Genomic DNA, 17950 nt, shown 5'->3' with positions numbered 1-17950 from the left:
TTACATCTTGTATAAAGTGAGTCATGACAACTTCTTCATATGACGCCACTTTATAATAGATTTTAAATGCTCCTTGCCACATCTGGGAGAAATACAGTGTAATTAATGTGCGAGCTGAAGGCTAATCTGTGTATAATTGACATATGGAGGAGGAGGAACCAGCGGCAGTCCCTCTTGTTCTGCCAGTGACTCATACTGTATCCTCGGCTACCTAGCAACTTAAATAGCTAGAACCGTTTAAGAGCAAAGAGCAAGTAATAAAGCAAAGATCAGCAGTCTTCACCACGTCATGTTCCTCCCACAGCTTTGATGTGAACTGAGAGGGAGGAAGAGGAGCTTCAGAGCTGATGAGCAAACTGAGGACCTCTTTGTCCAAATCTCACTTATTCTTGTTCCAACTGAGTTCAAAAGAATGAAAATAATTGATTTAATATATTTTTTTATAAATAGCTGTGGTCATCTGTCGGGCAAAACCACCAAATCACCAAGAGGAAAGTACGATATTACTTATGAACAGCAGAACTTATTGAAACAAAGCTCAAGCTCAGCTCTGAGTCAGACCATGCATCTATGAATTTGAGCTCCCAGTTGTCCTCTCCACACGTACAAAAGTGACCACAGAAACATATTTAAAGCCACCAGAGAAACAGCTAGATACTCTAGATGCTTGGAAGAACAGAGTGATTGCATTTAGATGCATGGGGGAATTTTCAAGTGCGACAATTCAGAGAAGGATCCTGGAGGAGAGGAAGCTGCTCTGGGAGCGAGGGACAGTCACACTTTGAAATGACACGAGAGGAAATAGAGAGGAAGAAACATTTAGAGGAGGTGAGGAGAGGAGAGGGAAGAGAGGAAGTCTCAGATGTCAACTATCCAAGCCAATCATGTCCTGCTCCAGAGAATAAGTGTAAATGTGGTCATGGTGAGAAAAGGGAAGAGGGCACAACAAATCCTACGGGGATCCTTTTAAACTGAACTCATGCAAAAACACTTCAAACCAAAACAGCTATTACTGCCAAGGAAGATGTGAAATGCTGCGACAGAGCTGCACTTGATAGATGGTGATTTTGTCAGTTGTGAAGATTATGTAGATGATTATATTAGGCATAATTTGATAAAGGCAAAACTAGTAATACTAGAACTGAATCCCGTAAACTAAAGGAATCTTAAAGAATAAATTCACCCAAAAATGAAAATTCACTCATTATCTATTCACCTTCATGGAAAGTCAGGTGAAGTTTCATAGTCCGCAAAACATTTCTGAAGCTTCGCAGCAAAACAGTGTTGCAGCATTCTCCTAAACAACAAGTAGATGAGGACTTGTTCTATAATGTAAAAAAAACCAACCGAAAATAGATATGATATGCTCCAAACAACTCTTAACTAATCTATGACCCTGAGATCCCATTAATTGTTTTGAAAAGAAGTTATTTACACCTTCGATACGCGGTCAAGCTCATGCACCCACTTCAGACAGGGTGCGCTTTAGAGCTTTTAGCTGAACAGCTACAGTGAAGATTTCGGCTTTTAAAAAGAGAGTAAATAATGTTTTTTCAAATCAATTTTGGGTCTCAAGGCTTCTGAAGCCGCAGATTACTCCAGACAGACAAGCTGTAAAAAGCATTTGATGTTTTTTTAAAACAAGTCCCCGTCTACTTCAGCTGTTCAGGAGAAAGCTACAACATTGTTTTGCTGTGAAGCTCCAGAAATGGTTGGTGGAATATGAAACTTCACCTGACTTTCAATCAGGTTGAAGGTGAGTAGATAATGACTACATTTTCATTTTTGGGTGCACCTGTCCTCTAAATATGCACTCAGTGGCTACGTATATAATACCACACTAAAGAACCGAGCTACATGTGGGCACTAGCAATAATAATAAAGCAATAAATAAGCAAATAAAGAAACAGCATTGTTCTTGTATTGCAATTTGGAGCTATTTAGTCCTAGGTTCATTTCTTTTACTTTTCAAGTATGAAACTGTTAATGACTGTTTAGCTTACGAACGCCAAGACAGAGGTTGGATTTCTGCTACAAGAGAAAAGACTTTAAGGATGAGTTGACGAGCTTGGCTGTGATTGCTAAACTGTAAACTTCCTCAAATCCTATTGAGCAGGACAAGGCAGCAAATGTAATCCAATAACTGACGCTGTTCAATCCATTTCTTACACTTTTGGTTCGGGAGAAGGTCGTAAAAAGAAACCACCTCCAAAAACAAGGCTTTCCATAGCTACTTGTGGCAGCTAGGCTGTAACACTGTCGCGATGCAAAGCTGGTTGAAAATCGGCCAGTTCTTTCCAGTTTAAGTGTGAACTCAGAAAAGACTGTGCGTCATCACCTGCTCTTTAAATACATCATGAACATAGACATTGCCTGTGGGGTCAGACCCACGTACATGTTTACACACCACACACACACACACACACACACACACACACACACACACACACACACACACCATACATATTAAATCTTGTGCACTTGTACTGGTGAGTCATCAGCATTAATGAACCGAGCACACCAGGGGCATTGTTGAATTCTGAAATGCAGACACAGACTGATCGAGTACAACACACACACACACACACACACACACACACACACACACACACACACACACACACACACACACACACACACACACAGCCTCCTAAGAAGTGCCTCAGGTCTCAGGTTTGATCATCAACTGAGAATGCCGGCGGGTGAGTGTTAATTATCAGTCAGTACATTTATAAACATGCTAATAATTGGATCATAACCAGATTTATTATGCTGTAATCACCATTATATCATGCAAACACCCTCTAGAAAAATCCGAGCCTATCTTATAGTGGAAATAAAAACAAAGAGAAAGCATAATTTCATGAATTACTCATCAGTGGCGCCCATTCTCCTCAGTCTGTTTTCTAGTGTTTTCATGCCCAAACAGCATCTCGCAGTAGTAAGACAAAAGTCACATTTTGCACATTTTGTGGGCGACAGTAAACAATTAACAACACAGCAGGTGCATTCATTGATTATGCTCACGCTTGGCTGAGATAAATATTGATCAGGGCAGCTTTAAAGCACCAGGTGAATCTAATCAATGTGAAACACAAGAGAACAAACCGGGAAAGTTTTCCTCCAGATAGTTTGTGAAGCAGTCATGCTATTATTTCTGCCTGTAGTAATTTACTCCTAAGAACCTGTGATGTTGCACTGCACCTCGGATAAAAGCCTCATTTAAGCCAAAATGTAGGCTGTAAATTAGCGTGTGTGGTTTGGATGAAGTTGTTGGAGTGGCTGTGAGAACTGTAATTATGTGTGCCATTGTACAATCTGAGCATGTTTTAATGACTAATGGTGTGTGTGTGTGTGTGTGTGAAGGGCCAGAGAGATTTGTTCTTACTTCTCCTGGCGGGTCTGCTCAGCTGTGGTTTCCATGGCGCACTCGAGCGAGCTTTGAAGTGAATGAAGCTGATTGGTTGTCTCCTTCAGCAGGAAGCGGGTCACAAACTGCTCCAGGTGGGTGGACTCCTGATAATCCTGTCAATCAAGGAAGAGAAGAAGGAGGAGGAGGAGGAGGAGGAGGAGGATGAACAAAGGATGACAGTGACAAGTTTCACACGCCAGTCAAGAGTCACTCAGTGTCCAGATTTCCCCCTGCTAATTAAAAGATGCCAGCGAGCTCACTCATTTAGAGGATTACATAAGACAGCTGCAGGAGGGGAGACAAGAAAAACACGTCTTCACACTTTACATCTCTTATCTGCTAAAGCCTGTTTCTTAAATTGCGTTTGATCAGACTTAAACGGATCAGACGGACGACAGAACAAATCAACTTAATGAGGGAAAGAAATAAAAACTGTGAATGCTTGTTTTCAACATAATATATGCATACATGCAGGACTTGGAGATTGAAATTAGCTTTATATTATATTAAAAAACAGCAACTTTACTTGTGACAAACTTGTCAGTCATTCATTCATTCATTCATTCAAGTCTTTAATGAATTAGGTGTGAATTAGTAGGTGATTATATTCCTGTTAAGCACTTAAATCTCACTAGATAGCATAATTTTTTGTTTGGTTTATTGACAACATTCAACAAATATTAGACTTTGTCAAACAGAACATTTTACATTGTTGTCCCAGCTAATCACCAACCATTAATCAAGATGGAGCCTGTGCAAGCGATTAAGAGCTGCACTACTATAAAGTTGAGGGACTTTGACCTGGACTTTGGCCGACGATGCCATCGTACCATCTTCTCATTGTGATTTAAAAGGTGTTTCCTCGGGCCAGAGAATGCAAAAACGTAGTGTGTCTCCTCAGAGTTGCCGTACGGTTTGTTTGCGTTTGTGACATGTTGGAAAGAAGTTGTTGATGCTGGTCAATGAACAACATCTCCACGTCCCGTTATTACTGCTCAGTTAGAGGAACCCAAGATGCTCGGTTACAATGGTGGCGACTGTGTTTCTTATCTGTGGGCCGCTGTTATTTGCCTTTTATTAGCTTAGCTTCCTCTGTGTTGCTAGTCAGCTGATTTTGCTTCTAGCCTCAGAAGTTGAACACAGCTTAGATACTGTCAGGGCTGTTTATCTGCAAGCAGGCTAAAGGGAAACAGGTCCAGATAACAGAAACTCAAATTCTAGAAAAAGCAAAAATCCAACATGGCTACTTGGATGAATTGGCAACGTATGAGTGGGAATGTACTGGTTAAAAACCTGCAGGGCTGATTAGGGAGAGTGGAAACAGGTGAGAGTGGTCATAGCAGGCGAGGCTGATGAGGGAAGTAAGAACAGGTGTATGATTGGGTGTGAGTCACACCGTGTGACGGATCAGGTGAGGAGGGAAAGTGAAGGGACAGGTGAACAAAAGGTTATAAATGTGTCTGAGGAGGATGTATGTGAGAAGCTTGCCCGGCAGGGATGTGAGCGGTGATCTGATTCCCGTTGGCTGGGGGAGACAGATGGAGGTTACTGTCAGAGCGACCGTGGAAAATGGCAGTAACAACAGTGGTGAGCTAATGAGCAACTCCAGCCTAATGGCAACTCAAGGGGGGGTGCATTACCTAATACAGAAACACATGGTAACCCTCCCACACAACCTCAATAAGCGATGTCATCGTCCATCCTGATGTCGACCTGGTAACATGCCAATACATTTCCTATTTTGCACTTTAATAGCATCTTTCATTAAACTCTCCATACCTGTTAAATGTCCTCATCTTAACTCAACTCCCCAGCATCACTTCATTTTAGGAAATATTATAAATGGATACAAATAAATAGAAAATGAACAAACATGAATCTGTTGTGTTTTTCATGTGAAGAAACGTGGCTACACCACCGGCCTGAGTCATGATGATGCATCTCGTCTCTGACTGGCTCAACAGGTATCTGGATATGTTTTGGTAGACGTCACGTTGACACAGTCTGTGGTGGAAAATATTTTTAAAACAACATCCGAAAATTTGAAACAATCATTTGCACCTTCAGTAGAAATCACATCTATCATGTGGAATCATTTCCTCTCCATTGGGTATTTCAGGCGGCGGTACAATTTATCATCAAGGATGTATTTGTTTTTTCTGCAGGCCTCTGTGTTTGTTCAGAGCGCTGATGGAAAATAAATCAAACTGAAAGACAGTTTGGAGAGCCATCATTTGCTATGCCTGGACTAAAGCAGCAGGGCTGACTGTTGTTTTGGATCTAATCAAAGGAGAATGAATGATGCTCAGCTACACAGCAGAGTTTGCTGTTTGCACAGCACACCTGCTCCAATAGATTCGAGCACAGCGCCTGTTTGTAACAAGGAGAGGTTTGAAGGGAAACATTAACGAGAGAGACTGCATGAGTAGGAATGTTTGTGTGTGACAGAAAGAAATACATTCCTGCGTTACTGTCTGTTGGTAATTATTGTATTTTTCAGAAAGTACGATGAAGATCAGGATTAGTTTAGAAGGATGTGGAAGCACGCACACACACACACACACACACACGCACACACACGCACACACACACACACACACGCATGCAGAGACACATCCTAATTACAGCATGTTGAGCGGGAGTCTTCCCATGAGAGAGCTGAACTCTCGACAGCTTCTCCAGAATACAGAGCAGATCATTAGTCTCCAGCTTCTCCCATCGGTCCGATCCAGCAGCATATCAGAGCGGAGACTGAACAGCTTGTCCTAAAATTATCAACCTCAACTTAATTTTTCATAGGAACAAAACACACAATGAAAACCTGTGGTTTCTGCAATGTAACGTTTCAAAAACTCATAATCGTCATCTGTTGCAGATATTGTTTGATCTCCTGACATTCTGACTAAACACACACACGCGCACACACTTGCACATGAATGCACATTCACTCAGCGAGAGTGAGTCACGACAAAACTGGTAAAGGTCAATCTCCTGTCTACCATCTGAGTATAGATTACCTCCTGTGATTTTTACCTTTGTATGTTTGTGTGTGTGTGTGTGTCCACCTTAACAATCTGCAGTCATTTTAAAAAGCTACCTGATTTTTTCCTTTCTGTGTTTCCCTTGATCTTTTATTTTCATTCGTACAAAAGGTCAAATGAGTGCTCTGTTGGAGGCAGCGCACCGCCGCTAAAAAACACATTTCAGCCTGATTGTCCGGGCTGTGACTACTTCACCCTTTACCAAACGCAGCGTGTTTAAATCCTGATTGCAAATCAGCTAGTCATACGTTCACAGGCTCATTGCAAACTAGTCATTTTCTGTATCGGGCTGCACCAATAAAGCGTAAAGGTTATATGTGATATTTGGAACATGAGCATAGCAGCAAACAACTTTTTGTTTTGATGCAAAGCGTTATGTTATGTTGGCGGACGGTGGGGAAGGTGTGGCGGAGATGCCCAGTTGTTTTGGTCTGAGATGCTGGTGCTCTGGTGGCAGTGAATGTTTTAAGTTGAACTTTTAAAAAAAGTTTTTGGCCACTTGGGGGCAGCACAAAGAAGTTGTGAACCTCCACACTGACATATCATCAGCTTTTAAGTTTAATATGGTGAATTTGTTCGCAAACAGTAGCTTTTACACATCCAGCTGTTAAGGAACAATGTTGTCATTCATTTGTGTGTCTGGCCACCTGATAAATTGAAGCCCAGTATTCAGTCGTTTTAGCTCTGTGTCCCATTAGCTCTTTTAGTCTTTGTTACAAATCAGGTCAAATGTTAACAAGCTAACATTAGCTTTGGTTCAGTTAGCAACACAACAGTGACTAGGTTTACATTTTTCCATGACTACTAGCTAATCTCTACGTAACATCTAGCTTATTTTCATTTATTTCATTTTTGGTAAACACTGACATTATTACTAGGCCAAGTTTGAAAAGCTGAGCAATCTGTTTACATTTCATATGTACATTTTACCATCGACCACAGTGCTCGCTGTTATTATTTCATTTATTTTCATGAAAAGAAATCTTTGACATTCTGATTTTTTTTTTAACCTCTAATACTACAATAAGCTGTGAAGTGTGAGAAGAGCAACTTCCTCTCTCCACTGCAGGTGAGAAACACCTGAGATCTGCTTGGAGAGGTTTGGAGTCGAAACTGAGGGAGGTTGTTCACGGGAAGCCCGTAAATAGCTTTGGCAGGAATATGTGTGCAAAATGAAACCCTGCACAGAAACGCACGCCTGGCTCTGATTTAGATGCAAAATCTCATTCCAGCTCCCCCGCACATGTGCAGTGATGTTTGATGTGTGCACACAGAAGCGCACGCACAAATTAGCTTGTGCATATGTAACAGTATTCCAATACAAAAAAAAATGCAAATACACACACGCACGGCCAGCCCCCTCACACACATCCACAGCCAAAGACCACCCACTCAAACACATACACAGTTCAACAGAGACGACTGAGCTCTAGTCTGTGACGAATGCAGCATCTGTTCTCCTCGCTCAGCCAATACTCGCTAACAGACAGAGAAATACAACTTGTCATACGTTTCCTTTCTCTCTTTTCTTGTGCTGTGACTCATTTTTAAATCATCTAAGGAAACTATGAATTAGGCATCACTTCAGCAGTGTGAAATTCTGTCTGGTCACAGTCCAGTGTTGTAACTTGATTTCAAAGTTATTGCCTCTGTTGCTTCTCAATTCTGTCCAATCTGTGGAGAGTAATTTGAGCTTGAATATCCATTTTGTACTGCATGTCTGTGAAGGAATAACAATGAGTGTGTTCATGGACAAAAACTGATCCGTGAGATTGAGTGCGACAGCGTTAGAAGTCCTGTTCTTCTATTTTACTTCACGAAAGCCGACTTTAGTCCACAGCAAGGTGAATTTTCCCCTTTTCAAGTGACAAAAACCTTCAAACACACATAGATTCTGATCCTCCTCTTTTGCTGTCTCTCAATTGTTCTCTTGGAGAGCAGAAAAAATGATTTGAGGTGCAATTTGATTTTCACACCTCAAAAAATGGCAGAGGGATTGCAAAAATATATCTGTATGTTTCGTTTCCTTTTTCTGAAACCTATCTCAAGAAAATGACTGCTCGCTTTGGCTGAAAACTTTATTTTAAGGATATGAATTGTTTTTCTTCTACTTAGTTGCTTTATACTCCTTTTTCATTTATATGTGTTAAAATTATGCTGATTTGACGTCTCCCGTCCCTCACTGCTGTCTTGAGTGTCCAAACATTTACTAAACCAAAACTGTGGCTGCCATTTATCTCTGTCACCACAGTTTCTAGATGTTGAAGTTGAATGTCACCACATGTTACCTCATTCTGTGCTAATAAAAAACTACCACTGACAAATGAACAGTTTGACTCCCACACTTGCTGCCTCAGTGCAGATCTGAGGGGCGATCTGAGCTTCACAGCATGTGTCATATGGGAAAGAAGCTCTCCCTGCAGATCTAATAAGCCACCTCTCCTCCTCACCCAAGTGTCCTTTTCCCATTTCTCTTCATTAGTTGTCCCATCAGTCCTCCTGTTTTCTTCTCTCATCTCTTTCTGTTAGACTTTCTCCCCCTCACTACCCTCATCCCTCCTCTTCTCCTCTCTGATAATGTAAAAGGTGCTCAGCTTAAGCCAGATCAAGAGGACATAAAGCTTTTTCCAGAGCATGATCAAAAGCCACCACAACCCATTTAATTCCTCATCCATAAGCCAAGTCCAAAAATAATCATAACATGTTTTGTTCTGGAGGTTAATTAGTAGCATGAGTGAGCCCTGGCTTGTCCTTTTGGGCTCTGTAATGGAAATCTGACTAATGGGAGATCTGAGGAAGCCAGCTGGGCAGCAGAGAAGCATGCTGGGAGAGATTTGCAGCAGGAAGTTTGGTCACAATGTGAGTAAATCAAACACCTCTCATTTTTATCATTATGTGCACTGCATGACGTGTTAGTGTGATGTTCAAGGTGCTGATGAGTGTGTGTGGATACACTGTTCGGACATGGACAGATGATGTGCTCTGAACGTACAGACAGCATCCAAACTTTAGCCAATCTTTTACCATGTTCTTTCCCCGTTAATCCAATTTACACAATTCACACCAACTGTCAAACCTCTCTACCTTTCAGAGTCATAACTCACACACATTAATGTGAGTAATCTAGGTGGTTATACTGTCTGTAAAGTGTGACTGGGAGCAGCTAGTAGCAGCAGCAACATGACTTTGCATGATGAAAATGTGCCAAGACACAGACAAACACAAATGGGTGTTTGATGTTAGATATTCAGACATTCAATAACTTTTCATCAATTTTCACCAGATTTTTTGTGCACTGCAGGTTAAAGCTTGACTGATGTTGCACAGGTCCACTACTTTGGCCCATGACTGAAACACTCACCAACTATTTGATGACATGAAGGTTGAAACAAGATTCATAGTCCTCAGATTTCTAATGACTGTGAGCCTCTGACTTTTCTTCTGTCAGCCTTTTGACATTTTTGGCTTTCAGCAAAATGAACTGACAACAATCTGATAGATTGATATTCAAATCTGGTGCGATAACCATTTAATCATTTTACTTTGCAAACTAAATAATGATGCTTTTATTTTGTAAACTAAATAGTGATGCTTTTATTTTGTAAACTAAATAATGATGCTTTTACTCTGTAAACTAAATAATGATGCCTTTATTTTGGAAACGAAATATTGATACTTTTACTTTGAAACGAAATAACAATGCTTTTACTTTCTAATACGTTATATATTTTGTGAGCAGCTAAACTTCAACATAAAACATATGGAAAGAAGACAATCGAGGCAATTTCAGTGACGTACCTTCTTTGTTTTGTCCATCGCCTTCAGTATGGACATATTCAGGTCTTCTAAGGCAGCGAGAACATTCTCATATTCACCGAGGTGCTGGGAGAAATACTCTTCACAAGAAAGAGACAAAAAAACAAGAAGAAGCAGTTTGTGAGTTAAACCACTAGGACAGGGCTGTGGGTGTTTAGTTGAAGCAGCATCGGTGTGACACCTCAGTCACACAGCCTGTAGGGGTTTGATCGCAGAGCATGTGACCCCATCTAACATGGTGCTTTTCTTAGGCTGGGAAAATGTCAAATAGCATTTGAGTCTATGGTGCTCCTGACTGGGAGGTAAAGCAAGGTAAAGATATGACTGACAACAAAGCTGTTTTTATTTCAGTGACGGATTAACTCACCACAGAGTTCATCAGTGTCCACGTTGCTGCAGAAGAAAAAAGAGAGACAATAAAATAAAATGATTATTTTAAAAAGCTGAAGTTTCCAAGGTTAAAGGAGGTGACAGAGTAATCTCTCATCTCTGCTAGAACTTTTACTTGACTGACTGTGATTTGGTGAATCAGTGTGTGACGACAAATAGGAGCAAGTCATGAATAATTGAATAATTTAGCTGCTTTTTCCCCTGAGGTGTGCGTTAGAGACCAAAGGGCCAGACAGTGAATCCCTCACAGGAAGCCCTTCAGGACTTTTAGCTGTTGGTGAAAGATGTTCACTCAGGAGTGTATTTTGGGGAGATCTGAGTGTGTATGAGTGTTTCTGAAAGAGAGGCATAAAAACAGAGATATTAAGAAAAGAAAGAGGCGAAGGTGAAGAGATGAAGGGAACATTTCAAAGAGGAAAATTAGCCATATCCCCTCTACCGTAGGAGACATAAAAGAGACTTCTTAATCCTTGTTTCAGTGGAGGAGGCTGGGGAATCACACTGGTTTTAAGTCTGTTCCACACAAGCTGTAGCTGCTGTTCACCAGAGGGGGAAAGTGCCTCAGAAATCAATTGGTTCAAACAGGAGAAAACACTCAGAGCCACAGACAACAGACACGAACAGATGAGGTAAAGCAGAGGTTAGATACTAAACTCAAACTCAAACTTTGACATACACAAACAATTCATACATGTTTTAGACGTCTCCCTGCTCCAACACACCTGATTCAAGCTCTGCTGAAGCCTGACAAGGACCCATTCATTTGAACCAGGCGTGTTGGAGCAGGGCCACATCTAAAACATGCAGGGCATGACTGAATAACACTGGTATAAAAGGTATAAACGCAGTCGGCTTGCGAATGATTGCATTCTGTTTTTATTAATGTTTTACACAGCGTCCCAGTTTTTTGGGGAATCTGGGTTGTGTAAAGTCTAGTTTTTCATACACATAACATGACTCTGTATTTAAAATTGCATGCAGTACGTACAGCAAAATACAGTTTTTCATGATACACCAGTGCCTCCCATTATCTTCTGTGGAGAACAGCCTGGTGACCTCAATATACGTGATACCATAACGAACCATAATGAAGTAAATGTTGATTGCACATTGTGATGGATATAGAATAATGTAGAGTTTGAGTAAGAGTTTACATTAGTTTCCTCTAAACCTCGCTATTAGGTTTTTATTATACATCTGTTAACTTACAGTCATACATACATTGAGACAAGTCAGTGTTAACTTTTGGTGTCACACAAGACACAAACACCAGTCTCCTGGATTAAAGTCCTGTGTTTGCACACTGGTTGGACTGTCTCGCCTTTTATACTACGTCACTGCATTTGTTTGGGTGCATTTGTTTTCGACAGAAGCTATTGGGAATGACTGGCAATTCACCTGCATGCAAAACTGGACTTTGACGTTTGCACTGTACACAATTGACATGTCTAAACGTGTGTTATTTGTACACAGATTAAAGCGACTGGGCTGACAAACAACTTTATTCTACACTAAGTTGCAGCATCTCACTACTTCGTCACGGTCCCTCAAACTTAGATTTCGACAATGTATTTTAGCTCAACAAGGATATTCTAATCTAAATTAAACAATATGATAACATCATATGGCTCTTGTCGTGGGAAACATCAGCGATAAAAGCTCCACCTGTTGAACTCTTGTTCAAAGTAATGAGAAAAGTTTCACTGGCATCTTCTTTTGCGCTCTGCTGCACCTGTAACTACACCTGACAGAGATGCTGAGGTGAACACACCTTGAGTGCACTTTAATACAGCAGGATATAGGATTTTGACCTCTTTAAATGCATAAACTAGTGACAGGTCTCTGCCCGTCTCTGCTGTACTTTGAGGATAATGCTAACATTGCATGGATGCATGTTCACATTCAAAGTCAGCACGCTAACATTAGCCCGACAGGGCAGCTTGCATGGCTGTAAACTTTTAGTTCTCTTCTGTTATTCACCTAAAATTCAGAACTGATCCTTGTTGCAGCCTGATCATTAAAACCTGAACATTAAAGGCAACATAAAATCACAATTTGGCTGAGCTGGTGTGTTGGATTAGATCAGATATTACAGGTGTACATCATAAAGTGGCCACTGAGTGAACTGAGTGAACTGAGTGAGTAAGCATGTCTACGAGATTAGCTTGACATGAGTCTGCGGTGTCCTGCAGAGAGACAACACAACAAGCTCACTGCCCGGAGAGTCTCTTCACATCTCGGTCTGCAGTACTGAGCTTATGAATAAATAGAAACGTCTTATCAGCATGGAGACAGATTCCTATTAATATTGTACAAGATAAGAGCCACTTTCTTAGATAATTTATATCATTTTCTTTATACTATGATAAACAAATAGCCAACAACATGATTTCTTATTTTTTTTAAAAACCTACCCAGCTCTGTTTGAAAACATGTCAAGATGATTTACATAGCACACATTTTTTTTTATTAAAATGACTTTTCATGCCTTGATTGGCGACAAACGCAGTGGTCACTGTACAGACTTACTCTGTGTTGTGAGTGTCGATTGTGTGGAAGAGCTCCTTCAGTTCATCAGCTGTCAACACACCATCAGAGAAGTAGGCTTTGAATTCATCGAAGGACAGTTTTCCATCATCTGGAGAGAGAGCATGAACGCAACACAGCATCAGGACCACAAAGTCCAGTGAGGTGAGATGAGGTGGACATTTTCTAAAACATTCCTTTCATAAATTAACGTGTGAAGATGAAATGAACACTCTGGTTTGTGAATGCCGCAATAACAAGCTCTCGAGAAAACAAATAAGAATTCACTTGTTATCACAGGAAAACAGGAAATAACATGGTTGACCCATGACCCTTCAGGGATTCCATATGTCGGAAACTAAAATGTAATGAAATGTATCATGGAAGTGAAACGTTGTGAAGATGTTCAGTCACATGGATTTCATTTCCTCGTTGTTCCAGGACATTGGTAAAATCATTTTTAATGAATCATTTCATCCTGAGCTGATGAAACTGAGATAACCCCGATGGGATGCAGCGAGTTATAAGCTGCAGCCGGTGAATCAGCAGAAGTGTTTCGATCAAAGCTGAAAAAGCAGTAATAAAACTTAACAAAATAACTCCTCTGTGAAACATTCTTCCTTGTTTGTTAAACAGTGCTGTGAAGGGTCATTTGTGCAATTAGTCATTTTTATGTTTTGAGGCTTTAAATTATAATAAGAATAAAGAGGAAATATTCATGAGGAGAAAATAAGCAGAATTTCAAAACGAGGAGCCTGAGACTAAATATCCTTCAGCATCATGAAGATATTCAACCACAAACGACACATGCTTCTGGCTCTGGTAGTTTCTCTCTGTCCGTGAGACAAGAAGTGTCTGATCCTTACATGGTCACTGCTGACCTGCTGCTCTGGAGGTGATGCTCACTATGACTGTCATGTCGCTATAGATGCTGTGAGCGAGAGCCCCATTTGGAGGATGCTCAAAGGCGAGCGCACATGCACATAAGCGATGCTGCAGTGACTCACTGTCGTTGAGCTCACAAATGATCTTGGAACGGACTTGATGCACAAGTGCTGCTGTTTGCACATTAAAAACAAACATGTGGGATGACTTCTTATCTTGCCGCATGACAGGAACTCAAATCGTTCACAGCTTGGGACGGACATTTAATGAATAATGAAGCATGTCATGCCATGTGAATAATGGATTCTGATTAGCTATTTTTGCATGTAGAGGAAATCATTTTCGATGTCGGGGTCTCCGAAGAAACCTGACTTAACTAAAAAACACTAAATTGACTGTGTGATGCCTGCAATTAACAAACCCTGTGTGAGTATTTAACATGATATGTCAAAGTGTGTGTCAGCAGGGTTTCATTTTATGACACACATTCCCCTGACACTAAAAGATACCGTCAGTGTACAGTTAAACGAATGATCTCATCTCATATGTGTAGGATATACTATTTACATTTTGACAGAGGTTATAAAACCACAGCCGCACATTGAACAGAGCACTTTAGATTAAGATTAAGTGATACTTAGCACACCGTAAGAGCTGTAAAAGCTTCAGATAGGATGTCTTACTGTGGCGTTAAAGTGCATCTGCACATAGATTTGAATTTCAGGACCATTATGAACAAAACCTTTAGAGGAACAGTTTGACATTTTGGTAAATTACACACTTTCATTCCACGCTCCAAAAGAAATAAGATGGCTACAGTCATAGTGCCAAACTCAAGCCTTCAGCAGTAGTCCATAAACCAATGGGTGGGCTTACACTTGGTTATAAGCCACACTCTTTCTTTGTGTCAAGTTTGTTTGCCCTGTTTCCAGTCTTTATGCTAGGATAAGCCAACAAACTGCAGACGATAGCTCATACTCACTAGACAGACATGAGAGCGGCATCGATCTTCTCACTAATAACTCTAGGCAACAAAGTGAATAAGTATATTTCCCAAAATGTTAAACTATTCCTTTAAAGCAGTGGTTCCCAAACTTTTTCTGCAGCCCCACTTTTTCTTTGCAAACTCCTGACTTTACAACATTGTAATTAACACAGGCGTTAAGCTTCAGTGTGACATCGCACTGAAAAAGATAAATAAATAAGGAAGAAGTCACTTTTATAGTGGAAGCATTGACGTGACACTGCATCATGCATCTTTTACTGTGTGACAGCAGTCATTGCTTGCAACACATTTTCTTAAAAATGGCTTCTCTGCCCATTTTTTTTCTGGATAAATCAACTTCACACTTCTTCTCTTCACGTTCAGGGTGTGTGATCTCCAAGTGGTGTCTCAACTTGTTCAGCTTAATACTGTCAGAAGCTTATAATTTGGGACACAAAGCACACTGTGGTCTCTTCATTACCAACCGATTTACCGGTGAAGCCAGGGGATAGATATGCCTCCTCATATTTTCTTGTCTTTCTTCCATGAAAGAAACGAAAAGTGCATTTCAAGGCTGCTTATCTATATTGGTTTAAACACAAGGGTTTTTTTCTGTTTGGGTTTCTGAAAGATGAAAGAAAAATACTTCTTACTTTACGTTTGCAAGTACAATATGTTAAAATAAAAAGACTGACTCAACTAAATAAATCAGACTCATAAATTAAAATTCAAGGCCTGTGTGCCATAAAAGCAGGAGAGTCACAGTGTTATTATGTCCTGCCTTTGTGCTTTGTTAGAGAGTATTAAGGTTGAGGATGGACGGGTGGATAACTTGGATTCAGGCTACTGCTCCTCCTAGTAAACAACATATTAAACTATTTATCTTTGTATTTTTAGACTTTATATTATGATTATTTTGCACAAGATAGTGAAGGTGAAACAATTTGCCCTGAACCTCCTGCACACCTCTAAGTCATTAGGCGTGGGCTGCCATGACAAAAATGTCTAACAGGTACAAATTTGGGGTATTTTTCTTCGTTATTGTTCTGTTTCTGAACCTCTGGACCTCAGTGGGCATGGTCAGTTTCCTGTTTCCATGGAAACTGAAAGAGTATCAGCAGAGAGTCATGATCAGAATTTCATTGAGAAAGAACATCTGTTTCCACACACAAGAGAGAGACAGAGAGGCTGAAGTAATGCCACAGACAGAGGAGTGTGTTTGAGTCTGAAGGTGCAATATTTACCGTTTTTATCAGCTCTCCGTAAAATCTGTAATGAGAGCAGGAAAAGAGAGAGATGTCAAAAAAGGTTTCACATCATCAAAGTTAAAGTAAGTGTGTGTGGGGATCATCGATCACACTCTCGACGGCAGTATGTCATTTAATTATTGATAGAGCTGTCCCAGAGTCCAGAGGAGATGAAAGGCAGAGTGGCAATGACCACATCAGCTTTAAAAGGGTCGAACGGCCTCAATATAGCATTACCCACTTTTCTTCTTGTTGGGTTTCTACTTGTGAAGAAGAATTCAAACAGGCCTTCAGTGTATCACACATATAGGCTGAATCTAAATGTGACTGCCTTTATGTGCCAGATCTATATTTTCAGATGCCATCCAAACTGGAAAGAAAAAATCCTTCCATTTCTTAATTTCCCTTGCTCGGGGGGCTTCAGCTCAGCTGTGCTGAAAAGGGGTAAAAATACAAATAGCAAATATCCACCCACCTTCTCTTTGCTTTTGGCAGTCTGTTGTGTGTTCTCACTTACATAATTCATTCAAATTGTCCAAATAATCCGTCTTTATCGCTTCTTTCGCTCTTCCTAATCCATAAACTCCCATCTGTCTCCATGTCAGTGCTACCTGTTACTCATCTCTTGCCAATCTTGAATTTCTGTGACCAATCAATTAAATACAATACAACTTTATTTGTCTCTGCAAGGCAGAACGCATCAGCATCTTCGCCACCCTAGACAACAAACACACTCGCGAATAAATAAACTTAAAAGGATACTGTCAATCAATTCTCCATCCCTGCATCACATGTTGATGCCAAATTTTCTTTAATCTCGAGCTGCAAGAAGTAGCTGATTGATTGATTTGTTGATTGACAGAAGATTAAAGGATAAATTCACCCAAAAATGAAAACATTATCTCTGCAAAAATGACGGGAAACGCTTTTATTATTTTTCAATTGCAAGTATAATATGTTAATATTATAAGAATGTTAAAGGGGCTCTTTGTAACAGTTTGTACCAATTTACATGTATTAATCATCAATCAATAAAGTACACCCTACTGTTGCAACTGCTTCTTTTCTTTCTAATAGGATAGCTCCTATACCTTCACCCTGTCTGGAGTGTGGATGGTATTAAATGTAATGTAATGTAATAGTTCCTGGTTTTTTATGTTCTATTAAGCAAACAATTCATTGATGATTAAAATGATAATTAGTTGCATCCTTACTTTAATCTGCTCTTCAAAATCTTCTACAGGGTGACTGATCTTTCTGTTCTTATTAACTCATGTGTGTCATTCACGCAAACTATACTACTGGAAATCATTCATATTTGTGGGCTGATTGGATTCGATCATTCTGATCCCAGCTCGCACTGACAACTCTGCAACCCTGTTATTGAACCTACAACTGGGTCTCACAATCTCATCAGATCCTAATTAATCTAATGAGCAAAAGTAATGAATTTAACCAAGAATGGAAGCCTGATGGTCTTTTCCCACGACTATTATCCGGAAATCTGGCACCACAACAGCATCTAAATAAGAAAGAAGGCACACATGGAGACACAGCACATCCACCCTGAAGCCAGAAGCTGCCAGAGATGCCAAGAAACAACAGATACTCGCTGATACCCGACATCACTGAGACACTTGATGTGGTG

At 40.3% G+C, this 17950-nt stretch overlaps 1 protein-coding gene across 1 annotated transcript in view; it reads right to left on the bottom strand.

Annotated features, from left to right (window-relative positions):
• Positions 1-17950, bottom strand: part of necab1 (N-terminal EF-hand calcium binding protein 1) — a 28908-nt gene that overhangs the window by 9997 nt on the left and 961 nt on the right. The window contains exons 2-6 of the mRNA XM_073463137.1: positions 16300-16324; positions 13189-13297; positions 10637-10662; positions 10252-10349; positions 3389-3525 (exon numbers count right to left, since the gene is read on the bottom strand). Coding sequence (XP_073319238.1) covers positions 3389-3525; positions 10252-10349; positions 10637-10662; positions 13189-13297; positions 16300-16324 — 395 coding nt within the window. The remainder of the gene's footprint in view (positions 1-3388; positions 3526-10251; positions 10350-10636; positions 10663-13188; positions 13298-16299; positions 16325-17950) is intronic.

Source organism: Pagrus major, chromosome 3, assembly GCF_040436345.1.
Source record: "Pagrus major chromosome 3, Pma_NU_1.0".
Lineage (NCBI taxonomy): Eukaryota > Metazoa > Chordata > Actinopteri > Spariformes > Sparidae > Pagrus > Pagrus major.
Note: the sequence above shows the minus strand (reverse complement) of the source record. Positions and strands in the feature narration are given on the sequence as shown.